This window comes from Mus pahari, chromosome 12, assembly GCF_900095145.1.
Source record: "Mus pahari chromosome 12, PAHARI_EIJ_v1.1, whole genome shotgun sequence".
Taxonomy (NCBI): domain Eukaryota; kingdom Metazoa; phylum Chordata; class Mammalia; order Rodentia; family Muridae; genus Mus; species Mus pahari.
Genome location: NC_034601.1, coordinates 12284654 through 12307016, shown reverse-complemented (window position 1 = coordinate 12307016; position 22363 = coordinate 12284654). Strand labels below are relative to the sequence as shown.

General features: G+C 38.8%; 1 protein-coding gene across 5 annotated transcripts in view; it reads left to right on the top strand.

Annotated features, from left to right (window-relative positions):
- The window catches only part of Fgd4 (FYVE, RhoGEF and PH domain containing 4), a 181344-nt gene that overhangs the window by 101453 nt on the left and 57528 nt on the right, over positions 1 to 22363 (top strand). For all 5 annotated transcript variants that reach the window (XM_021209743.2, XM_029544202.1, XM_029544203.1 and 2 more), the window contains exons 3-5: positions 9443 to 9626; positions 12335 to 12842; positions 21390 to 21479. In XM_021209743.2, the coding sequence (XP_021065402.1) occupies positions 9443 to 9626; positions 12335 to 12842; positions 21390 to 21479 (782 nt within the window). The remainder of the gene's footprint in view (positions 1 to 9442; positions 9627 to 12334; positions 12843 to 21389; positions 21480 to 22363) is intronic.

Sequence of the window (22363 nt, the reverse complement as noted above, 5' to 3'; positions counted from 1 at the left end):
ACTAAGTATCATCCAAAGTGCATAGACATAAATGAAGTAGTAAAAGAAGAAATTGTTAGGTAGGGTTCTCCGTTTTCATGGTCTCTAATAAGGATCATGCTGGTGAGTTTTTCTGTCAACTTGATACAAGGTAGAATCATCCGAGAAGAAAGAATTGTAACGGAAAATACCTCCACGTATTAGCCTGTAGTCAAGTCTGCAGAGCGTTTTCTTCATTGACGATGACCAAGAGGGCCAGCCCATTTTGGATAATGCCTGGCTGGTGGTTCTAACTACCTAAAGAAAGCAAGCTAAGCAAGCCATGAGGAAAGTGCATAGCCAGCACCCTGTATGACCTGTATCAGCTCCTGCCTCCAGGGTCCTGCTGAGGTCCTTCCTTGACTCATTGACGGACTTATAAGCTGTAAGATAAACTCTCTTTTCTACAAATGGGTTTTTGTTATGGTGTTTTCTCACAGTACTAGAAACCGTAAGATACCAATAGTGTGGGCTCCTGCCTACAATTTATGACAGACTTTCTTTGGTCTGAAAATATCATGGTTCCTTAACTCTAGATTCCAAGATTCTTTTTCATTACATTATAGATTCTTTGGGGTTTTTTTTTTTTTTTTCTGTCTGTTTTTGGTTTCCTTTTGGAGAAAGGGATTAACTATGTAGATCAGGCTAGACTCAGACTTACAGAGATCTGCTGTGTCTGCATCTGCCTCTGCGTCTGCATTAGCCTCTGCCTCAATTAAATAAAGGTATGTGCCACCACAACCAGCATGTTATTTATTCTTAATCTTCAGAATGCAGATAAGTAAGAAAGGACCATTATATGCTCACAGCCAGCTACTGGATGGAACACAGGGTCCCCAATGGAGGAACTAGAGAAAGTACCCAAGTACCTGAAGGGGGCTGCAACCCTGTAGGTGGAACAACAACAGGAACTAACCAGTACCCCCTGGGTTTGTGTTTCTAGCTGCATATGTAGCAGAAGATGACCTAATCGGCCATCAGTGGGAATAGAGGCTCCTTGGTCTTTCAAACTCTATATGACCTAGCACAAGGCAAGGCCTGGGCCAAGTAGTGGGAGTGGGTGGGTAGGGGAACAGAGGTGGGGGGAGGGGTATGGGAAACTTTCGGGATAGCATTTGAAATGTAAATAAAGAAAATAATAATAAAAAAGAAAAAAAAAAAAGGACCATTATTTAGTGCTAATTTCTAGTTCATCCTACATGTTTAGGGGAGTGAATGCCTCTTCTCTGTGCTGGGTTGGGCCTAAGACTTCAACTGACGTATTATAGATCAACAGTTAAAAAAAAAGCATACATTTTAATTTTTTTTAAAAAAAAAATGTGACCCAGACCCACAGGAATAAGGGGAATTCAGGACATTCAGGGGAATGTCGAGGTCTCTAGTGGGAAGACCTGGGATCATTATATACAGAAGACCAGTAGATGGGGCCAGAAGGTTTTTCACAAGCTGATGACTTATTACAAGAAAGCTTATTTTAAAAATACAGCATCTTATATATTATTTGTTAGATGGAAAGGCCATGGTCAGCAAAAAGCTAAGTCAGAAAGTGTTGGCAAGAGAGTATAGGATACCTAAAACACAGCTGCCTTAGCACTTTCTCTCCCTTGGGAGAGAAAGCTGGTTTCCCAGGAGTCAAAACCTTAATGCCTCCAAAGTCCTGGCCCAAGCCCAAGCCCCAGGCCAGACCATGCCAAGTTTGACACTGGGAAAGGACACAGAACTAGCCTGTTGTCCTTTTGTCCTTTGATCAAAGCCTCTGAGGCAGACTTGGATCAGTCTGGCTTCAAACAATATGGATATTAGAATCACCACAACAAAAGGGGACTTCAAAAAGCTGTTTGGTCTGAATTTTTATAAACTAATTTAGATAAAGAAATAATTTGTGTAAACATAAGAACAATAGAGGGCTTTTCCATAGGATATTGAGGGAAACTAGAAAGATGAAGATTAGTTTAATAAGGTTTGTTGACTTACGTTTTTCTCAGCCTTAGCCTCCCGTAAATGGAGCTTCTCTCCTCCTGTAATGAGGACAGCCACCACAGGGGAAAGAGATAAGGTCAAGATATTTTTCTAATGCCTTAAAAGTGGACATTGTTTGGCAAGAATATTCTGCTGTATATACTGCCAGGAACACATTGAATAAAATCACTGCAATTATAATAATTTTGAGATATTAATAGTAGATAATTCCCCATTTTTTATTAAAAATTTTTACACAATATATTTTATTTCCCCTCCCCCAACTTCTCCTGTATCTTTGTCATCTCCCTGCCCATCCAACTTCATGTTCTTTCTTTCTCATAAACAAAGCAAAATGAAAGGCAAAACAAAAAACCCCCACTAAGATTTAAAAAAAATACCAAAACAATACACACACACACACACACACACACACACACAGAGTCCCTAGCAGGTATCAATTATAAATACCTTATTAATTAAGAGAGAGTACCTTTGTATTCATGTCCTCATCTCTACACTAAGATTTTGTCTGGGTTAAATGTGTACAGATCCTCACATGCTGTGACCACAGTCTCTTATGTGTATCAGCTCTATTGTGTCTGAAAGATGCTGTTTCCTTGGAGTAATCTTCCAGCTCTGTCTCATAAACTTTGCATCTTTTCTTGCACATTGGTCCTTGAGCCTTGAAGGAAGGGATTTGATAAAGGCGTCCCACTTAAAGCTGAGTGTTCCAAAGTCTCTCTCTGCATAGCACCCACTTGTAGGTCTCTGTGTTAATTCCTTTACGAAAAAACTTCTGTAATGATGGCTGAGAGGGGCACTGATCTATGGGTTTATAGTAATGTCCTAGGAGTCATTTTAATGCTTTCTTCCTTTAGAAGATGAGTGGTATTTGGTTTTCTCATAGACCTATGAACTATCAAGTTTTAGGTTCTTGGACACATTAGCAGTTTCAGCTATGGGTTCCATCTGATAAAACAGGCCTTAAATCAAAAATTGGTTGGGGAAAATCATGATCAAAATATATATATCCTCTTTTCATTTTAAAAAAAAAAAAAGTGGCTGGTTACTCCCATAACATTTGTGCCACTATTGCTAAAGTCTATCTTACAGATACATCACTGTTGTAGTTCACAAGCATTGTAGCTACACGCAACTAACAATTACTTTATCTTCTCCAGTAGCATACAAAGTACCTTTGAGCACCATAAACACTAATCAGTAGTGGTAAAGCTTCTAGTTGAACAACACCTCAAGTCTCCATTTTTGATGACATAAGTAAGTTGTGTCTTCAGCAGAATGGCCTTGACATCAGTCTATGAGGAATAACCAACAACCAATAACCTTGAAAATAGCCTATGGTGTTTGGGGGAAGGAGTCCTAACCCTTTGGTTAGTGACACAACAAGATGTAACCCATTCCTGGCATTGGAGATTTGACTTGATAGCATGGATATCTACTTGGGGCACTGTCTCCCCTATTATATGGTGATTCCCTATAAAATGTGTGTGTGTATATATATATATATATATATATATATATATATATATATACATACATACATACATACATACATACACACACACATACATATGCCATTGGGCTATGCACAGACAGCCTGGTTTCCAGTTGAGGTTAGATGTTGAACCCTGGGTCCCGGTGGTGATAATTCACCTACATGGGATGGAAGGAGTTCTCTCATGTCTCCTGGAACTCTGGCTCCTGTTGAAGTTACCGCCCCCCTCAGCCCCCACAAGAGAAGCATGGTTAGTAGTCACATAGGCAATGTCCCAAGCTTCTGACCTTCAGGCTAGACTCCTCCCCAGTTACCTAGCAACAGAAAAGATAGCAGCATACTTTAAGAGGGGCTGTTTGGCCCCTCTTTGCTCTCTCACTCCTTTCATCTCTTGCTCTCTCACTATTTTTGCCTTCTCTCCTCTTCCCTCTCCTCTCACTCTCTTACTCTCTCTTTCTCCCTAGCCTTTCTTCTCCCTCTCTCTTTTCTACATTTTCTCTTTCCCCCTGCCTTTCTATAATAAAGCTCTAAAACCATAGACTGTCTCTGTTCATCAAGGCCCGCTGCACAGACTCTCGCCTATGTGGGAACCTCTCTCCCTCAGCCCTCTCTCCCATAACCCTGGGGTGACAGGGTGTTGCCTCGGCCCCCGGTCAGGGGCTGCCCCTTGTCCACCCCCTGTCAAGTGGGTCAGAGGCTTGGATGGCCACCTAGGGCTGAGTGGAAAACATCTGGCAGCCCCCCCCCTCTGCCTGTCCAGAGCATAGGTGGAACTCTGGCTGGATGTGGCCTATCCTCCCTTCTCCCTCTTCCCCCGGCCCCTTTTAGTTCACATATATATTTATAATATTATATATATAATATTTCCTCTTCCCTGTAAGATTTTTTTCCCCGACTGGTTCCTTATTAGCTGTCTATGCTCTGTGGTTATTCTGATTGAAATACACATATCTAAAGCTTAAAAGATATCAGCATATAAGAGAAAATATGCAATAGTTGTTTGCTCTCACTTAGGATGGTTGTTTTTAGCTCCATCCACTTACCGTTCAAAATCTTAGTTTTCTAAGGAGCTGAATAATACTTGATTGTGTAAGGGTACCACACTTTTATTATCCAGTCGTCACTTGATGAACATCTAGGCTGTTTACAGTTAGTGTGGATGAGCAACTTTCTCTGCAGTAGATTTTAGAGTCCTTGGAGTGGCGTAACTGGATGTTAAAGTCGACTGAGTTTCAGCTTTTTCAAGAACCTGCACACTGACTTCCTTAGAGGCCATAGCAGTACACACTCCCACCAGTTCCCTTAGCCTGAATCTTCAGCATCATGTGCTGTCATTTGCTTTATTGATTTTGGCCATTCTCATGGGAGTAACATGAAATCTAATAGTTTTAATTTCCATTTTCCTAGTGGCCAAGGATGTTGAACTTTTTTTTTAATTAAGTGGTTCTTAGTCATTTCTGTTTCATTTTTGAGAACATCCATCTTGATCCTTCTAGCTTTAGAATCTGTATTGAAAACTAATGTCCCTGCTATATTATTAATGGTTCTGTTATATTAATGGCAAGGTATTTTCCCCTTGCAGCTTTTAATATACTTTGTTCTGTATATTTAGTGGGGTTTTTATATTTATTTTATTTTATTATTCATTTATTTATTCATTCTGTATTTGTCAGGCTCTGGCAGAGCCTCTCAGGAGACAGCTATCAGGCTCCTTTCAGCAAGCACTTCAGTGCATCCACAATAGTGTCTGGATTTGGTAACTGTATAAGAGATGGATTCCTAGGTGGGGCAGTCTCTGGATGGCCTTTCCTTCTGTCTCTGCTCCACACTTTATCTGCATATTTCCTCCTGTGAGTATTTTGTTTCCCATTCTAAGAAAGACTGAAGCATTCACACTTTGGTCTTCCTTCTTCTTGAGCTTCATGTGATCTGTGAATTGTATTTTGGGTATTCTGAGCTTTTGGGCTAATAGCCACTTTTCCATGAGTACATACCATGTGTGTTCTTTTGTGACTGGGTTACCTCACTCAGAATGATATTTTCTAGTTCCATCCATTTGCCTAGGAATTTCATGAAGTTATTGTTTTTAATAGCTGAGTAGTACTCCATTGTGTAAATGTACCACATTTTCTGTATCCATTCCTCTGTTGAGGGACATCTGAGTTCTTTTCAGCTTCTGGCTATTATACACAAGGCTGCTATGAACATAGTAAAGCATGTGTCCTTGTTATATATTGGAGCATCTTCTGGGTATATGCCCAGGAGTGGTATAGCTGGGTCCTCAGATAATACTATGTCCACTTTTCTGAGGAACCGCCAGAATGATTTCCAGAGTAGTTGTACCAGCTTGTAATCCCACCAACGATGGAGGAGTGTTCCTCTTTCTCCACATCCTTGTCAGCATCTGTTATCATGTGAGTTTTTGACTTTAGCCATTCTGACTGATGTGAGGTGGAGGAATCTCAGGGTTGTTTTGATTTACATTTTCCTGATGACTAAGCATGTTAAATCTTGCTTTAGGTGTTTCTAAACCATTTGATATTCCTCAGTCTTTGTTTAGCTGTATACCCCATTTTTAATAGGGTCATTTGATTATGTGGGGGTCTAACTTCTTAAGTTCTTTGTATGTATTGGATATTAGCCCTCTATCTGGTATAGGATTGGTAAAAATCTTTTCCCAATCTGTTGGTTGACATTTTGTCATATTGACAGTATCCTTTGCCTTACAAAAGCTTTGCAATTTTATGAGGTCCCACTTGGCTGTTGTTGATCTTAGAGCATAAGCCATTGGTATTCTGTTCAGGAAAATTTTTCCTGTGTGCATGTGTTCAAGGCTCTTTCCTACTTTATCTTCTATTAGTTTTAGTGTATCTGGTTTTATGTGGAGGTCCTTGATCCACTTGGACTTGAGCTTTGTACAAGGATATAGGAATGAATCAATATGCATTCTTCTACATGCTGACCACCAGTTGAATCAGCACCATTTATTGAAAATGCTATTTTCCACTGGATAGTTTTAGCTCCTTTGTCAAAGATCAAGTGACCATAGGTGTGTGGGTTCATTTCTGGGTCTTCAATTCTATTCCATTAATCTACCTGCCTGTCTCTGTACCAATACCATACAGTTTTTATCACTATTGCTCTGTAATACAGCTTGAGGTCAGGGATGGTAATTCCCCCAGAAGTTCTTTTATTGTTGAGAATAATTTGAGCTATTGTGGGTTTTTTTTTATTTCAAATGAACTTGCAAATTGCTCTAACTCTATGAAGAACTGAGTTAGAATTTTGTTGGGAATTTCATTGAATCTGTAGATTGCTTTTGGCAAGATGGCCANTTTTACTATATTAATCCTGCCAATACATAAGCATGGGAGATCTTTCCATCTTTTGACATCTTCTTCGATTTCTTTCTTTGGAGACTTGAAGTTCTTGTCATACAGATCTTTCACTTGCTTGGTTAGAGTCACACCAAGGGATACACTAGCAGCTTGACAGTACATCTAAAGCTCTAGAGAAAAAAGAAGCAAATACACCCAAGAGGAGTAGACAGCAGGAAATAATCAAACTCAGGGCTGAAATCAACCAAGTAGAAATAAAATGAACTATATAAAGAATCAACAAAACCAGGAGCTGATTCTTTGAGAAAAATCAACAAGATAGATAAACCCTTAGCCAGATAGCCAGAAGGCACAAAGACAATATCCAAATTAACAAAATCAGAAATAAAAAGGGAAACATAACAAGAGAAACCAAGGAAATTAAAAAAAAATCATCAGATCCTACTACAAAAGCCTATACTCAACAAAATTGGAAAATCTGGATGAAATGGACAATTTTCTAGACAGATTCCAGGTACCAAAGTTAAATCAGGATCAGATAAACAGTACCATAGCCCCTAAAGAAATAGAAGCAGTCATTAAAAGTCTCCCAACCAAAAAACAAACAAACAAACAAAAACCAAACCAAAACAAAAAAACCCAGGACCAGATAGGTTTAGTGTAGAATTCTATCAGACCTTCAAAGAAAGTCTAATACCAATACTTTTCAAACTATTTCGCAAAATAGAAACAGAACGAACACTATCCAATTCTTTGTACGAAGCCACAATTATGTTTATATCTAAACCACACAAAGACCCCACCAAAGAGAACTTCAGATCAATTTCTCTTATAAATATCAATGCAAAAAATACTCAATAAAATTCTTGAAACCTCAATCCAAGAACACATCAAAACAATCATCATCGTGATCAAGTAGGCTTCATCCCAAGGATACAGGGATGGTTCAATATATGAAAAACCATCAGCATAATCCACTATATAAACAAACTCAAAGGAAAAAAACCCACATGATCATCTCATTAGATTCTGAGAAAGCATTTGAGAAAATTCAACACCCCTTCATTTTAAAAGTCTTGAAAATAACAGGAATTCAAAGCCCATACCTAAGCATGGTAAAAGCAATATACAGCAAACCAATAGCCAACATCAAGCTAAATGGAGAGAAACTTGAAGCAATCCCACTAAAATCAGGGACTAGACAACTTGTCCACTCTTTCCCTATCTATTCAATATAGTACTCAAAGTCTGAGCCAGAGCAATAAGACAACAAAAGGAGGTCAAAGGGATATATTTTGTGTTCTGAATATTGTGTGTCTTTGAAATTTCTTTTATGGTTTTATTGGTGTTCTTTATGCCTCTTGTACTTTTATAGGCATCTCTTTCTCTAGGTTGGGCAAATTTTTATCAATAATTATCCTATTCACAGGTTTGTTCTTTTCATAGTATTCAGATTTCCTTTTTGTTTTTTTGAGCCTCATTTTTTTTTTAGAATTAATATTTTCTTGACTTGATGGTCAATTTCTCTATATTGTGCTCAAGATCCGAGATTCTCTCTACCATGTCTTAGTCTGGCACTTACCTCCAACCTGAGATTCACTCTTCCATGTTTGTCAGTCTGGTGGTGATGCTTACTTCTGAGCTTTTCATTTGACTTCCTGTTTATCATTTTCACTTTCATTTCACTTTGGCTTTTCATTAGTGATTGTTTCTTTCTAAATTGTATTTTCATTGTTTGATTATTTCATTTATCTGTTTATTTTTCCTTGTCTTTATAAAGGTATTTAATTCATCTTTGAACATATTTTTATAAGATTTATTTATTTTATGTAAATGAGTATACTGTTGCTGTCTTCAGACACACCAGAAGAGGGCATTAGATCCCATTACAGATGGTTATGAGCCACCATGTGGGTGCTGGGAATTGAACTCATGACCTCTAGAACAGCAGTCAGTGCTCGTAACTACTGAGCCATCCCTCCAGCCCTGAACACATTCTTCATTATTGTTTCAAGACCTTGTCTTATATGTCAGCTAAATTGCCTTTTCAGGGCCTAATGCAATAAGAGTTGCTGGCTTATACATGAAAAGTATTGCTTTTGTTGTTCATATTTGTGGTTTTATTGGTGTATCTGGAATTAAGATATTTGAATTTTAATATTTTTGGTGTAGTTATCTGTAAATGTATGGTGTTGCCTTTGTATGTTGGGTGTTCCATTCTTTGGTTGCTACTGCTCACTCTGGGTCCTATCCAAATGTGACAGCTGTGAAGTCCCTGTTAGAGTCACAAATGAATGATGAGTGAAAGAATAATTTTCTTCTATCAGGTCCTTTAAGTACAACATCTCTCTCTCTCTCTCTCTCTCTCTCTCTCTCTCTCTCTCTCTGTGTCGCACGCACGCATGCACACGCGCACACACTGAAATTATATAATTTCAGTGAGATCTGAAGAACTAGCAAGAGCTAAATAAAGTTGTTCTTGGTTAGGTTACTTGTAGTTTGACAGACTCCTTTGTAATAGCTTTACTAATGGTGAAGATTTTTGCATGTAATCTTCACTGTTACAGAGAAAAACAGTGAAATATTGAATTCTTTTCTTTTTCTACAGTGCCTCCAAAACCATTATATCTGCAGAATTCACCTTCATCCCATATACCCCAAGTCCCCAAGCATAAAGCTTTACCTAGTGCAAAGCCAAGGATGGAGGAGTCTAATCCAGTCCCTACTTCGTGTACCTCAAAAGGGAAACATAGTAAGGTATCGGATCTCATCAGCCACTTTGAAGGAGGCAGGTAAGAGTTAATATGTATGGGAGAAGGTGCGAGGGGGAGGTTTGAAAGTCATAGTATCCTACAGTTACATTTTAAAGATAAATTATTTGGTTTTGCCTAGTAGGCATTAACATTTGCTATGTATGGATATGCTGTTTCTTATTTCCTGAGTGTGTATGTGTGTGTCAATGTGTCAGGACAGTGGGCTTGGCAGGAAGGACGTGTGCCATCTCTCTCTGTTTTCCTCATTCTCTGAGAGCCTGACTCCTGCGGATTCTTGCCCTCCTGAGCCTCTCTACTATTTCTGACCCTTTTCCTATAATGAGAGGCCTCTATAACAGGTCAGTCTGTTTCCCTTTTCCTGTTATTACCTCATGGTAAGTTACAAAGAGATATCATTACTACACACAAAATTCATAATAAATACTTATTTTATTCTCAGATAGAGAATTTTATATTTTTTAGTTCTAATGTGTGGGCAAATGTGTTTTTCTTATGTAGCTATAAAAAACAAATCCTTATAAGTTCCATTCTTTTTTACTTATACTATCTGAATTGTTTTATCTTAGAAAAAAAGATTTTGTTTATGTTACTAGAAATCTAAACAAAATGTATATAATTTTACTTACCTACACAGAAAACCAAACATTTTCACTTGTTGCATTGTAATATTGACAGATAATTTCCCATTACACAAATCTTTTAAAGAATTATTCCTTTTACTATTTGATATCTATGGATGTTTTGTGTGTGCCATTACATGAGCTTTTAAATGTTATTATTATGTATGAAATGACACCTTAGCTCAGGAATGTTTGGGGGATGTCCTGGGAGGATGAGCAAGCACAAAACTTCAGTGTCCCTCATTCAAAATTCAAAAATGTAAGAATACACCATCTGGAGGCATAGGCATATACTCACAGTAATCAGGGGGCTGAAGCAGAGGTTCAAGAGTTTGAGGCGAGCCTGAGCCCCATTATAAGACTCCTCAAAACAAAACAAGAAACTGAAATGTAATGTACTTACAAAATATTATGTTTACTATAATACAGTTACTAATTTTGGAGAAACATGTTTAAAAGCCATATTTAATTCCTGGGCACTTATATGATCTTCTGTAAATCCTCAAAGGCCTCAGAATGGAATTTGTAATGCCGTTGGGAGCTGAAATTATAGCAATATTTAAAACAATGACTAAATTTCATTCAGCTTTTTTCTTCTCAGAGTTGATTGATTCAAAAACAGAAAAGAGATCCTTCCAGTGTCCAGATTCTGCAGCCACTGCCATGAGCTCATAAGGAGGTGGGCCGGTCTCAGTGCTGTCACGCCAGGGCCTGGGGAGGCCTCAAAGGAGTCCATATTCTAAAGGCTGAGCTCTCCAACTCTGATTACTTTTGTGGCCCAAATGCAAATTGTTTGAGTTTATCTCTCCAGGGGAAATGTGTACAGTTTTGTTCTTAATGTAAGGAAGGATTCATGGTTCGTGTTTGGGCAAGGGTTTGCAAGGATTCTGCTTGTGGTGGAATCTATTGTAAGAGCAACACTATTGGTCTGCTGTCATCCAGGCAGTACCAGTATTGTGGTGTTCGAATCCACCTGCAAAGATCAAAGACTTAGACTCAACTCAAATTTAGATTAAATGTAGTTATTTTTACTGCTTGCAGATGGCAGCCTTAGAGCCAAATAGCATGCCCTATGGAAGGGAGTGTGTGTGTTTAAGGTGGGGTTTTTAAATGAACAACAGAAAGGTGTGTGTTACAACTATTCCTGGAATCCACAGCTGGGCAGGAAAACTGTTTTACTTCGCTCAGTTGTTTCTTATCTTTCCTCTATATAGTAATAAAAGTCCACTTCGTCCCTTTCTCATAGTGATAAGCAGGTTTTTATAGAAGCAAAGGCAGCTGTTAATGCCTCATTGAAGCTTCTTGTCCTGTTCTTGTCTCACATGCTGGCCACTATGATTTCCCAGGTATTCCAGAACAATAGGTCAGTGGCCTTTATGGGATGCCTGGCTACATATATTTTCTTTACTCATCACAGGGACCTGTGTAAATTATTAGCCAGGTCTAAGCATTCTAGTGACTGGGATAAAGCAGCTCATTTCTGAGCAGGCAAAGACATAGTAAGGTTCTATTGTCCTGTTAGTACTACGAAGACTACATAGGATATCAACAGTAGTAAGGGCTTTCAAGATAAATAAAAGAAGATTAGAGAAAGTGGTGGTGTGTGCTGCTTAAATAGACCAACCAAGCAAAGCCTCTCAAAAGACCCGAATGACAGAGGGGGATGATTATGCTGGGAAGAGAAGAGCAGGGCTGCTGACCCTAACATGCACACAAATAGAAAACTACAGGAATGCGCAAGACCACAGTAAGGGGAAAGATGGTCCCAGGAGGTGAGAGATGGAGCAGCTGGAGAGGTAGATTCTTTCTGATGTCCTGGAGACAATAGTGTATAAGGATCTGATTTGTGAGGACAAGATTGGAGAGATCGAGAGCAAAATTCAAGAGAACCCTTAGCGATCCGGTAGCAGCTGCTGCAGTATGTATAATAAAGGATTTTTTTTCCTCTTTAATATTGCTACTTTCCAAATAAAACTAACTTGGTTTTATAGCCTGATTATAAGCTAGAAACTCATGCTTGTTTTTAAAATGATTAAAAAAATAAAGATCTTGTCTTCATTCTAAAACTTTTCATCCTGATGTTTCTTTTTGTATTTTATCCTACAGTGTTTTGTCAAGTTACATTGATTTGCAGAAAGATTCTACTATGAACCTCAATATTCCTCAAACTCTAGGACAGCATGGATTAACCTCCTCACCTCCACGAAAATTTCTGCCCCAGCACTCTCCACAGAAGCAGGAAAATGACCCAGATCAGACTCAGGGGCAACATGGCTGTTTAGCCAATGGTGTGGTGGCTGCCCAAAGCCAGATGGAATGTGAAGATGAGAAGGAGACTACTCCTAGCCCAGAGATGACTATTCAGACTGCTGCCGCCTCTCCTGATACCCATGTGCTGAATGGAGAAAGAAATGAAACCACCACAGATTCTGCATCATCCATAACCAATAGTCATGATGAAAATGCTTCTGACAGCAGCTGCAGGACTCCAGGGATTGACTTAGGGCTTCCCTCAAAAGAAGGAGAGCCAGGGATGGAAGCTGAGCTCCGAGAGAGGGAAAATGGGGTGAGCACCATGGGATTGGATACGCTGGACCAGCACCATGAAGTGAAGGTAAACTGTAAACCATCTCAGTGCAGGGCAAGCACTGGTTAGTGTTTCATAACACCCATGAGATGAACGACTCAGGTTACTCATGCCAGCAGAGAAACCATTTGTAAGCTTGGAGGCTAACGGGTTTTACTGCCTCTTAAAGGTGCTTCCTTTTTTCTTCTTATGTAGCTTCTTTGGACTATTCTGTTGTGATGGTGGTATTGTAGAAAAACCACAGCAACTGTGTTGTGTTGGGAGACAGATGTTCTTGGTGGCTCTAGATGTTGCTTCTGTGGACCAGTATTGTTTCCCTGGGGCAACAAATCACAAGTCTACATAGGAATAAGCAGGAATTACTAACTGCCATACCCGGGGGGTATTACTCTAGACAGGATGGAAATGCTGGAAACTGGACCAGCATCCTGAAATGGAAGTGAAGCTCAGGCTTGGCCCACTACAGGCTGAGCACTGCCACATGCATTGCTCTTTCAAATGGTTTCTTAGCCATTGTGCAATGGATAGCTCAGCCTTTTGGGGGAGACATAGTAAAGCTGAGTTCACATAAAACAGGAAAATTTGCGAGGTGTATTTTGTCATTCTAGTTTGTTGTTGTTGTTGTTGTTGTTGGTTTTGGTTTTTTTTTCGAGACCGGGTTTCTCTATATAGCCCTGGCTGTCCTGGAACTCACTTTGTAGACCAGGCTGGCCTCAAACTCAGAAATCCGCCTGCCTCTGCCTCCCGTGTGCCACCACCACCTGGCTTGTCATATTGTTTATAAAATCTTTTTAAAATGACAAAAGAAAATATTATTCAAACAGAACCAAAAATTCTTGAGACTATTTCTGGCCCATCTGTTAACTTGCAGATATTTTTTGCATGACTCTAACCACAGGTTGCTTGGAGCTTGTTTACATCAGCATCTTACTCTGGGGTTTTAATAGCATGGCTTTCATGCTATGCTGTACCTTAGATTTCTTGTGTCATGTCAGTTTCATTCTGAATTTCTCTAATCTTTAACATGCTGTATATATCTCTGAAACCATCCTTGAGATTTCTATTGATCATTCTTTGTCATTGATTATACTAAATAAAATTACAACTTGGACAATTGTAGGAACATCAGCAAATAGAAAAATCCAAATCCTAAATCTATTTATGATAATTTTACAGTTCTATTCCGACCATAGTCAGACAATCAATCATAAGTGAAGGACTGATTCTAAAGTGTTAACGTGACTGACTGGTGGTTATATTTAGAACTTTAGCTGAAGTGCAATCAACAAAGATTATAATTTTAAGCAAATGGGAAAGAGAAAGTGACTCATGCTTCACCACGTTGTCTGAAGCAGCAAAGAAGCAGCGCTGTGAAGGGAATCTCCGTGTGCCTAGACAGCTGAATAAAGCTTACTTACTGCTTCCTTCCTTGACCTGTGGTGAAGGGAGGAGACTCAGAAGTAAGGCTCAGTGGTGCACAGTGAGACAGTACCCTCAGGGAGCCTCGGTGGCACCACAAGTGCTGTTCCTATTAAAGGGCATTAGAGGCGGTTCCTGTGGCCACTGGCTAGTCCTCTTTCCACATTTTGTTATTTGTTGTGTCTACATGTTAGATGAATCTTACGTGGCTTGAGAAAGATGTAACACGGATTTCTTTTTCTTTCTTTTTTATTGAAAATGGGTATTTTTCATATAATACATTCTGATTATTCTGTACCTCACAGATCATCCCTATTTCCCCAATCCAGCTGAATTCATGCCCCTTTCCTCTTTCTCACTAGAATAGTATCAGGCATATAAAATAATAAGGTAAAATAAAAACAAATAGAGCAGTGTAGGACAAAACAAACTTTTGTTATTAAGCTAATTAAGCATAGAGTACTACAGGGCCTTGACCCCATAATCAGTGTATGCTGTGTAGGGATCCAAACAAAAGCCAACATCGACATGGCGGCCGTGTGCTACCTTTGCTTTCTACAGCTTGCCACATTGTGCTTCTTTATCTCAAAATGCAATGTGTTAATGGTGTAGGGGTAGTATGTTTTCTTAACTGTATACATCTTTGGTTACTAGGCAATACTCTGAAGAAAGAAACGCTCTGAATAACTCTGATAAAAAAAAAAAAACCACAATATATTTGAGGGGAAATCTACTAATATAATCCTATAGCATTTACCCTGTGCTCATGGAGCTATAGAGAGATTTTCATTTACAAGATTTTGCATCCATTAAAGTATATGTACTTAAGACATGTATCTATCAAGGTGTGTGTACTTAAGAAATGGTAACTATTCCTAATACATTAATTCTAAAATATAAACACACAGCTTTTGTCCCATGGCAGAGAATGCTTAATTTAGTTTAAGCATTTGTGAAAATGAAACTTCTCATGCCAGACAGGAGTTAGAGTAGGGTTGCCTAAATGTCCACGAGTCCTGTTTTTGTGTGATAGACACGAGAGCACACCAACAATCTGATATGCGACTTCCAGTGTCTCTCTTGTTCTGTGGTACTCATCCTGTGGGATGTGCTTTTTTTGTTTTGTTTTGTTTTTTAGTGTGTATGTACATTTTAAATCAGTAGTGGGATTGGGTTGGGGAAATAGTTCAGTTAGTACACAGCTAGTTCTAGCATGCAGTATTGTTAGAATATTATATAATTAAGGTATCTCACACTAGCCAGACTTTCAGAATACAGACCAAATATAATGTCAAAATACCACTATAATTTAACTTAAAGTTGCCCTAGAGCCACATTTACATTTTGATGTCTGGCAAAGGCACTAAAATGATACACCCGAACTGTGAAGCACCTTATGAATTAGAGAACACAATGTTTATTTCCTAAGTTAATACCAATTTTTATGAGGGAACAGGCCTCAAGAAATACTGGGTTGTATGTATTCAAAGCCGCTCCTGCTTCTGGTGTGGAAGAACATTAGCAGTGAACAGTGTGGGCGTAAATATTCTAGACTGGAGAATCATTTCACTTGTCTCCATAAAAGCCTAATGGTTTATATAGATCTTTAACAGACGCATTTTAAGTAAGCCCAAACAAGCTTTTGGGAGATAGGAGAATCTGTAATATATTTATAATTTCTGAATAAATGATCAAGGCTTTTTTTTTTTCCTGCTTAAATGAATTTCAGCAGCTCACCTATTTTGGAAAAAGTAGCAATGATTAACAATCAGGGTGAAGCAGCTATGGAAAGAGGAGCACATGAAGGTGCATTGAAATTGCCTAGATGGTAATTTAGGCAGAGAGAAATTGACACATACATTCTAGTAAAGGGTATACTTTTATTTTATTCAGGTTGTTTCATTGAAATATATTTTTGTTTGGAGACAATGTCATGAGAATCAATTCTCATTTGAATATAGTAGCACACTTTAGTCAGTCAGTGGTAGTTGGTGACACTTTTTGTTCTTATTTGTTGTGACTGCTGCTGCTGCTGCTGCTGCTGCTGTTAGGGAGGCTGGCTTTCCTGAACAGAGGCTCACCTCTGACCTGGACTGCAACTCTCAGTGACCCTCCAGCCTCAGCCTCTTAAACTCTGACGCTGCAGTTTCGAGCCTCCACACTAGACTGTAAAGGTGTTTTGTTTGTTTGGGTTTTGTTTTGTCTTGTTTTTTTAAGGAATCCATTGGACTGGAAAGATGGCTCAGCAGTTTATAGTTATGGAAATCAATGGCACTTGCTTGCTTTCAGCCTGACTGAGAAAACATAAGTCCTAGGTTCAAGAAGAGACCTGGCTCAACAGAACAGACAGTACAGGACACTCCTTGGACCTCTGGCTTAGTGTGCACAGCACATGTATTTAATCACATACAAATGCACGCACTCATAAATACCTAAAGAAGTATTTAAAACATAATCCTTTTTACCTTAAAGAGGGGAGACTCTAGGGTATTTCTTCATATCACTTACTACATATTTTAATTATTTGAATCATAATTATCTGTTAGTTATCTTGCAATGGCAAGCCTGTTTGTTAGAACCCTCTAGAAGGCAATTGGATTGTTTATTGACTCAGTGTTAGGTAGCCATTATTGTTTCTAAAGGTACACAGGACAGGTTTCTTAGTAAAGTACTTAGGATAAGGCAGAGCTCCATAGAATTCAGAACTAGCAAATGCTTACAAGTTGTGGTTACTTATTTAAATTTCCTATGTTTAAAAAAAAACAGTCAGGAGCCTGGCATGGTGTCGCACACCTTTAATCCCAGCACTTGGGAGACAGAGGCAGGTGGATTTCTGAGTTCAAGGCCAGCACCTGGTCTACAAAGTGAGTTCTAGGACAGCCTGGGCTATACAGAGAAACCCTGTCTTGAAAAAAGCAAAACAAAACAAAACAACAACAACAACAAAAAAGTCAGGCTAAACCCAATATGCCAGTGAAAATGTAAAGCTACTTCAGGGCTGGAGATGTGGCTCAGTAAGGTTACTTGCCCAGTATGTTTGAAGATTACATCACAAGCAACATAAAAGTAAAGTAAGATATACCCACTTCCTTATTTATGCATAAATTTAATTCAGCCTGGTAACATAAACGTCCACTCACATGACTTAAGTTTCTTTTATACTTATAAAACACAGATCACTTTTGAATCCCCAAAAGATTTCTTCCAATCAGGGAGCAGCAGTCAGCTACATGGAAAACTGCCAGTGTTCTTGTTAGGATGCCAGTTCTAGTCCTCAAGTTAAGGGTTTAGTCTCCCAAGACTGAGTTACTTCTCTTACATTGCAAACCATAAACTCAAATTGTGCTTCTGACCAACCACTATAAATGGATTTACAGGATACCCTTATCACATTTGGTTTGCATGAGTGGTTCACAGAACTAAGGAAAGCAAAATGTTTTATGCATGGTTTATTGTACAGAATGTTACAAAAATTAAAAATAAAGATGCATATGGCAGGATACCAGAGAGGAGGTCAGACCTGCCTGCCCTCTCTGGGCACACTTTGTCTTGCAGGAAGCTTCATGTGTTTAGCTACCCAGAAAGTCTCCAAGCTCAGTTCTTCTGAGCTTTGCCATTCTTTTGTCTGGAGATATAACTGAGTAAGTATGACTGCTCATAGACTGCTTGGGAGGTTCATCTCTACCTATCTCTTCTTGTTGGCATTCTTTCTTTGCAGTGTAGACAGCACAGGGCACCTTCTCATTGAAGAGGTTCATTATGATATACTTTGGGGCAAAGATAAGTAAGAATTTCTTTATGGTCAGCTCCAGGTCAGAGGCATGGAGGATTGTTGGATCTGCCTTGGGGTGCTTTGGTTGTTTGTTTGTCTGGTCTGCCTTGGAAACAGACAGGAAATTTTTTTAATGTATGATAAATATCACAGAGCCCCATCAAGGTAGATAGAGCAATTTTTTTTATAAATCTGATAGGTGTGTTTTAGATGATAATCTTTTAAATTGGAAACAATTTTTCCATTAAAATGTGTGGATTTCATATACCTGATAATTTTTAAAAGACTTCATCAAAAGGAATTTCTTTGGAAAAGAATTAAGTATATATTAAAATGCACCATAGCTACAAACATTCTGTTAAAGCAGGTTTTATCGGCAGACAATTTGTATCTCTTCAGTCTGGGTTCTTTGCTTATATCAAAGTCTGATTTTTTTGCATAAATATGTAAGAGGAAACTATTAAACTACATAACAAATTACTACATAAAGTCCTTTATGAGTAAAATTGATTAGTAATTGTGTGATCCAGCTGCCTTCAGCTCAGCAGTTTTGTTATGTGTGCAAGGCCTGCAAAGCAAAAATAAAACTTGTTCCTGTTTCATAGTTAAAAGGATAAGTCAAGGGATAGACGTGGTCGCACAAGCCTTTAATTCCAGTCAGGGGCAGGCAGATATGTGTGAGTTAACAGCCAACTGTGAATTCAGTCTCAAGAAAACAAAGATGAGTCAAATTATGAAAAATGTGACCATGTTTGACACATGACATAAAATCTGCAACTACTAAATGTTAGCATCTCTTTGGAGTAACTCAAACCAATGCTCCAATAGTCCATAATTCCTCATCCGCACCACAATGCCTAGTAACTGTTCTGAGAATGTGTATGAGTGTGTGACTACACTGAATGCCAGTGAGCTCCCTTCTTCCATGTTTGTGAGCTTTGACAGGGCCTGGCACCTAATGTGGGAGACAGCTGTGTAAGAGCCTTTGCTGAGTGCTGCTGAGTGCACTGTTGGGTTCTGCAGAGTATAACCATAGAACTGGCCAAGTTCAGCTTAGGTACTTCTTGTCAGCAAAACATTGCTTCTTTAAGCATCATTCTTAAGATCCCATAGATCTGTGACCTCAGTGATGACCTCACTGTATGTCAATAAAAAGTATGACATGTCTGAGTATTTTATAGCCCATGAAAAGTACTTTGTTATAGCAAAAAAAAAAAAAGAAAAAAGAAAAAAAAGAAATAAAAAAATAAAAATCTGCTGAATTATTAATGTCAGGGACCGGGAGAGATGGCTTAATGGATAAAACCTGCCTGCTGAGCAGGCAGAGGGCCTAGGATTCAGATTCCCCAGAAGCCAGGAGTGGATGTGGTGACCACCTGTTATCCCAGATTTAGGCACATAGATGCTGGGTCCCCAGAGCAAGCTGGCTGCAGAAGCCCTGTCAATGTACTCTAGGTTTGATTAGGAAAGGGACTGAGAAAGATTCCCAACAGTCGCCTCAAGCCTTCACACACATGTTTATATACTCTCACATACATACTACATACATGTGAAAAGAAGTAAAAAATATTGTAATATTTAGATGTAAACCATATAAAAGAATGTAAATCAATGGTACAACACCACTATGAGATAAAATTAAGAACTACTAATACAAGAAATAATGTGAATGTGTCACAAAAGAACCTAGGTGATTCCACTTCGTCTGATGTGCTAGAAAAGCACAGATCTATGGTATCAGGAGCCGGACAAAGAAAGAGTCTAGAAGTAGAGAGGAGTTTAGAGCAGGAGCAAAAGTAGGATTTAGGAATGATGAGAATATCTGAACCTTGCTTGTGGTGGTGTTTGCATGCTTATATGCATTTCTCTAAATCCCCAAAGAGTGTATTTTACTGTCAGAAGACTGAGCCTCCATAGATCCTCCTGAGTCTCATGGTAATGCAGGCCAGCATATCTTGTTGATATAAAAGATAGTGTTTTTCCATTTCTTCCTCTGATGTGTATTCATATGTATGAAAGCAAAGTTTCAGAGAGGTTCCTCATGTAGTAATATATAAGGTAAGTTATGGTGAAAAGATATTGGATTCAGAAGATATAGAAACTCTTGATTGGCATGAGTTTGAAATAAGAGTTGGAGAACACGGTAGCAGTGGGGAAAACTTGGTGTTTTTTTTATCTTATCTTTGAGATATAATGAAGTTACATACTCCCTTTCCTCCTTCCTCGCCTTCCCATATACCCCTCCCCACGTTCCTTCAAATCATGTCCCCTCACATTCATGGTCTCTTTATTTACTAATTGTCATTGTGTGCGTGCGTGCATGCGCGCACGCGCGCACGCGCGCGCGCGCGTGTGTGTGTGTGTGTGTGTGTGTGTGTGTGTGTGTGTGTGTATTCTTTGTTCATTCCTTTTAATGTTTTTTTAGGCATGACCATTCATAGGACTTGGTTGTCCACATTTTATGGACTATAGACAGATAGATGAAATGGGATAGTACCAGGATGGGAGAGTTTATAGTTTTTCAGGCAGAGGCTTTTGAAAAACATCACTCTGACATCTTGTCAAAGTCATAATAATTACAAAACATTAGTTACATGGAAAATAGCTACTTGTTTTATCAGCAATCTATTATTGAATTCTGGGATTCTTATTGAAGCACTCTAGTTGATTTAAAAGAGTTGGAAACCTAACAAGAAAAAATTCCTATCATCACGAAACAAGTTAAATAAATATACCTATTTACGGAGCAAACAGTAAAATTAGATTTGATTATAGATTAGATGAGGCCTGGATTACTGGTGCATACTTTAATCTCAGCACTTGGGAAGTAGAGACACCAGATCTCTGTGAGTTCAAGGTCAGCCTAGTCTACAAAGCTAGTTAGTTCTAGGCCAATCAGGACAGCACAATGCTGCCCTGTCCCAAAAGATATAAAAACATATGAGAGGTGAGAGGAGGCATAGCTGCAAGAAGATTGGGATAAAATGGTAGTCCTACCTTAGCATTGGGCACATGCTAATGCATTTTACTGTTTTCTCTCTTAATATTTATTATCATATATTTCACAATATATTTTTAAAGGCAAAATGTTTGCTTATAAGTGTTAATAAATAAGACAGTGTGGTACTATATGTAAAAAGAAGGTAAGAGCAAATGAAGTATAGTACTGGGTACCAAGAAAGACAACGTTCTGAGAAAAGGGTAAACAGTAATGTTACCAGGCACAGACTGTACAGGTCTGATCACCAAGTTTCATGGTCCTGAAACATTTGGGAAAATCCTCTTAGATTGAGCTTTCTGATTAAGTGTTTGTTACTTAAGAAAAATGTCTAAGCTGCCTTTTCTTATATGCAAATATCTGTTTGATTTTTTTTTTTTTTTAGGAGACTAATGAGCAGAAACTTCACAAAATTGCCACTGAACTTTTGCTTACAGAAAGAGCTTACGTCAGCCGGCTCAACCTCCTAGATCAGGTAACATTTTGCTGCCATTCATCGTTCGGCCCTAGGTATGGATGCATTTCAGGAGCTGTAGTGCAGGCCTGGGTAGTTGGGATAGTAAAATTTACTTGCTTTAAGGAAATGTTCACAGCCTCACTGATTTGCTGAATATAAGATGTTTGCAACTCCTAAGAATGTAGGTTTCTATGTAAAAATAGCAGCACAGCTCTGTTCCATAATGTCAAACATTCTTCTTATTTCTTGATGATTGACTGTGCTCTTGGAAGGCAGTATCAACTATTAAAATCTAAACAGCCTATTGGTGGTCACTATGGTGACTCTGTCTTGTTTGATGTGTTGCACTGTGTCAGGCCACAGGGCTTTGAGAGATCACTTGTTTAGCCTTGTATGGAACCTGGCTTCGTCATCCGGTATGTATTGCATGCATGGTTCCACTGTACCACATTTTGTATTTTAATTGTGGTGCAGCCTTGAGCCTGGTCTCATCCATACACTTTCTGAGTTCATGGGGTCACTTAGCTATGCACTGAGCTACTACAGTGCTGCAAAGAGGAAGCTGCCATGTTTCCATGCCATGTCTCATTCTAGTTTGGCCTCTGGTAAATTGAGATTTCATGGAAACACATGGTCCTAGACATATCTTATCTTGGTTCCCAAGGTCAACCCTACACTGGTTGTATGGATTTTGTGAAGCTAATTTAAAGTTTGTATTCTGTGCAACAGTGAAGTTGTAGTTCAGATTCTCTGTGTCAAGGAACTTTACCATGAAATAAAATCAATCCCTGTGGGGAAACACAGTCTTGGAATGTGGAGATATTCCTATAGTAAAAAGAGGTCTTTTTTTTTATAGGCAAATTTTCTTTCCTCCTCCTCCTCCTCCTCCTCCTCCTCCTCCT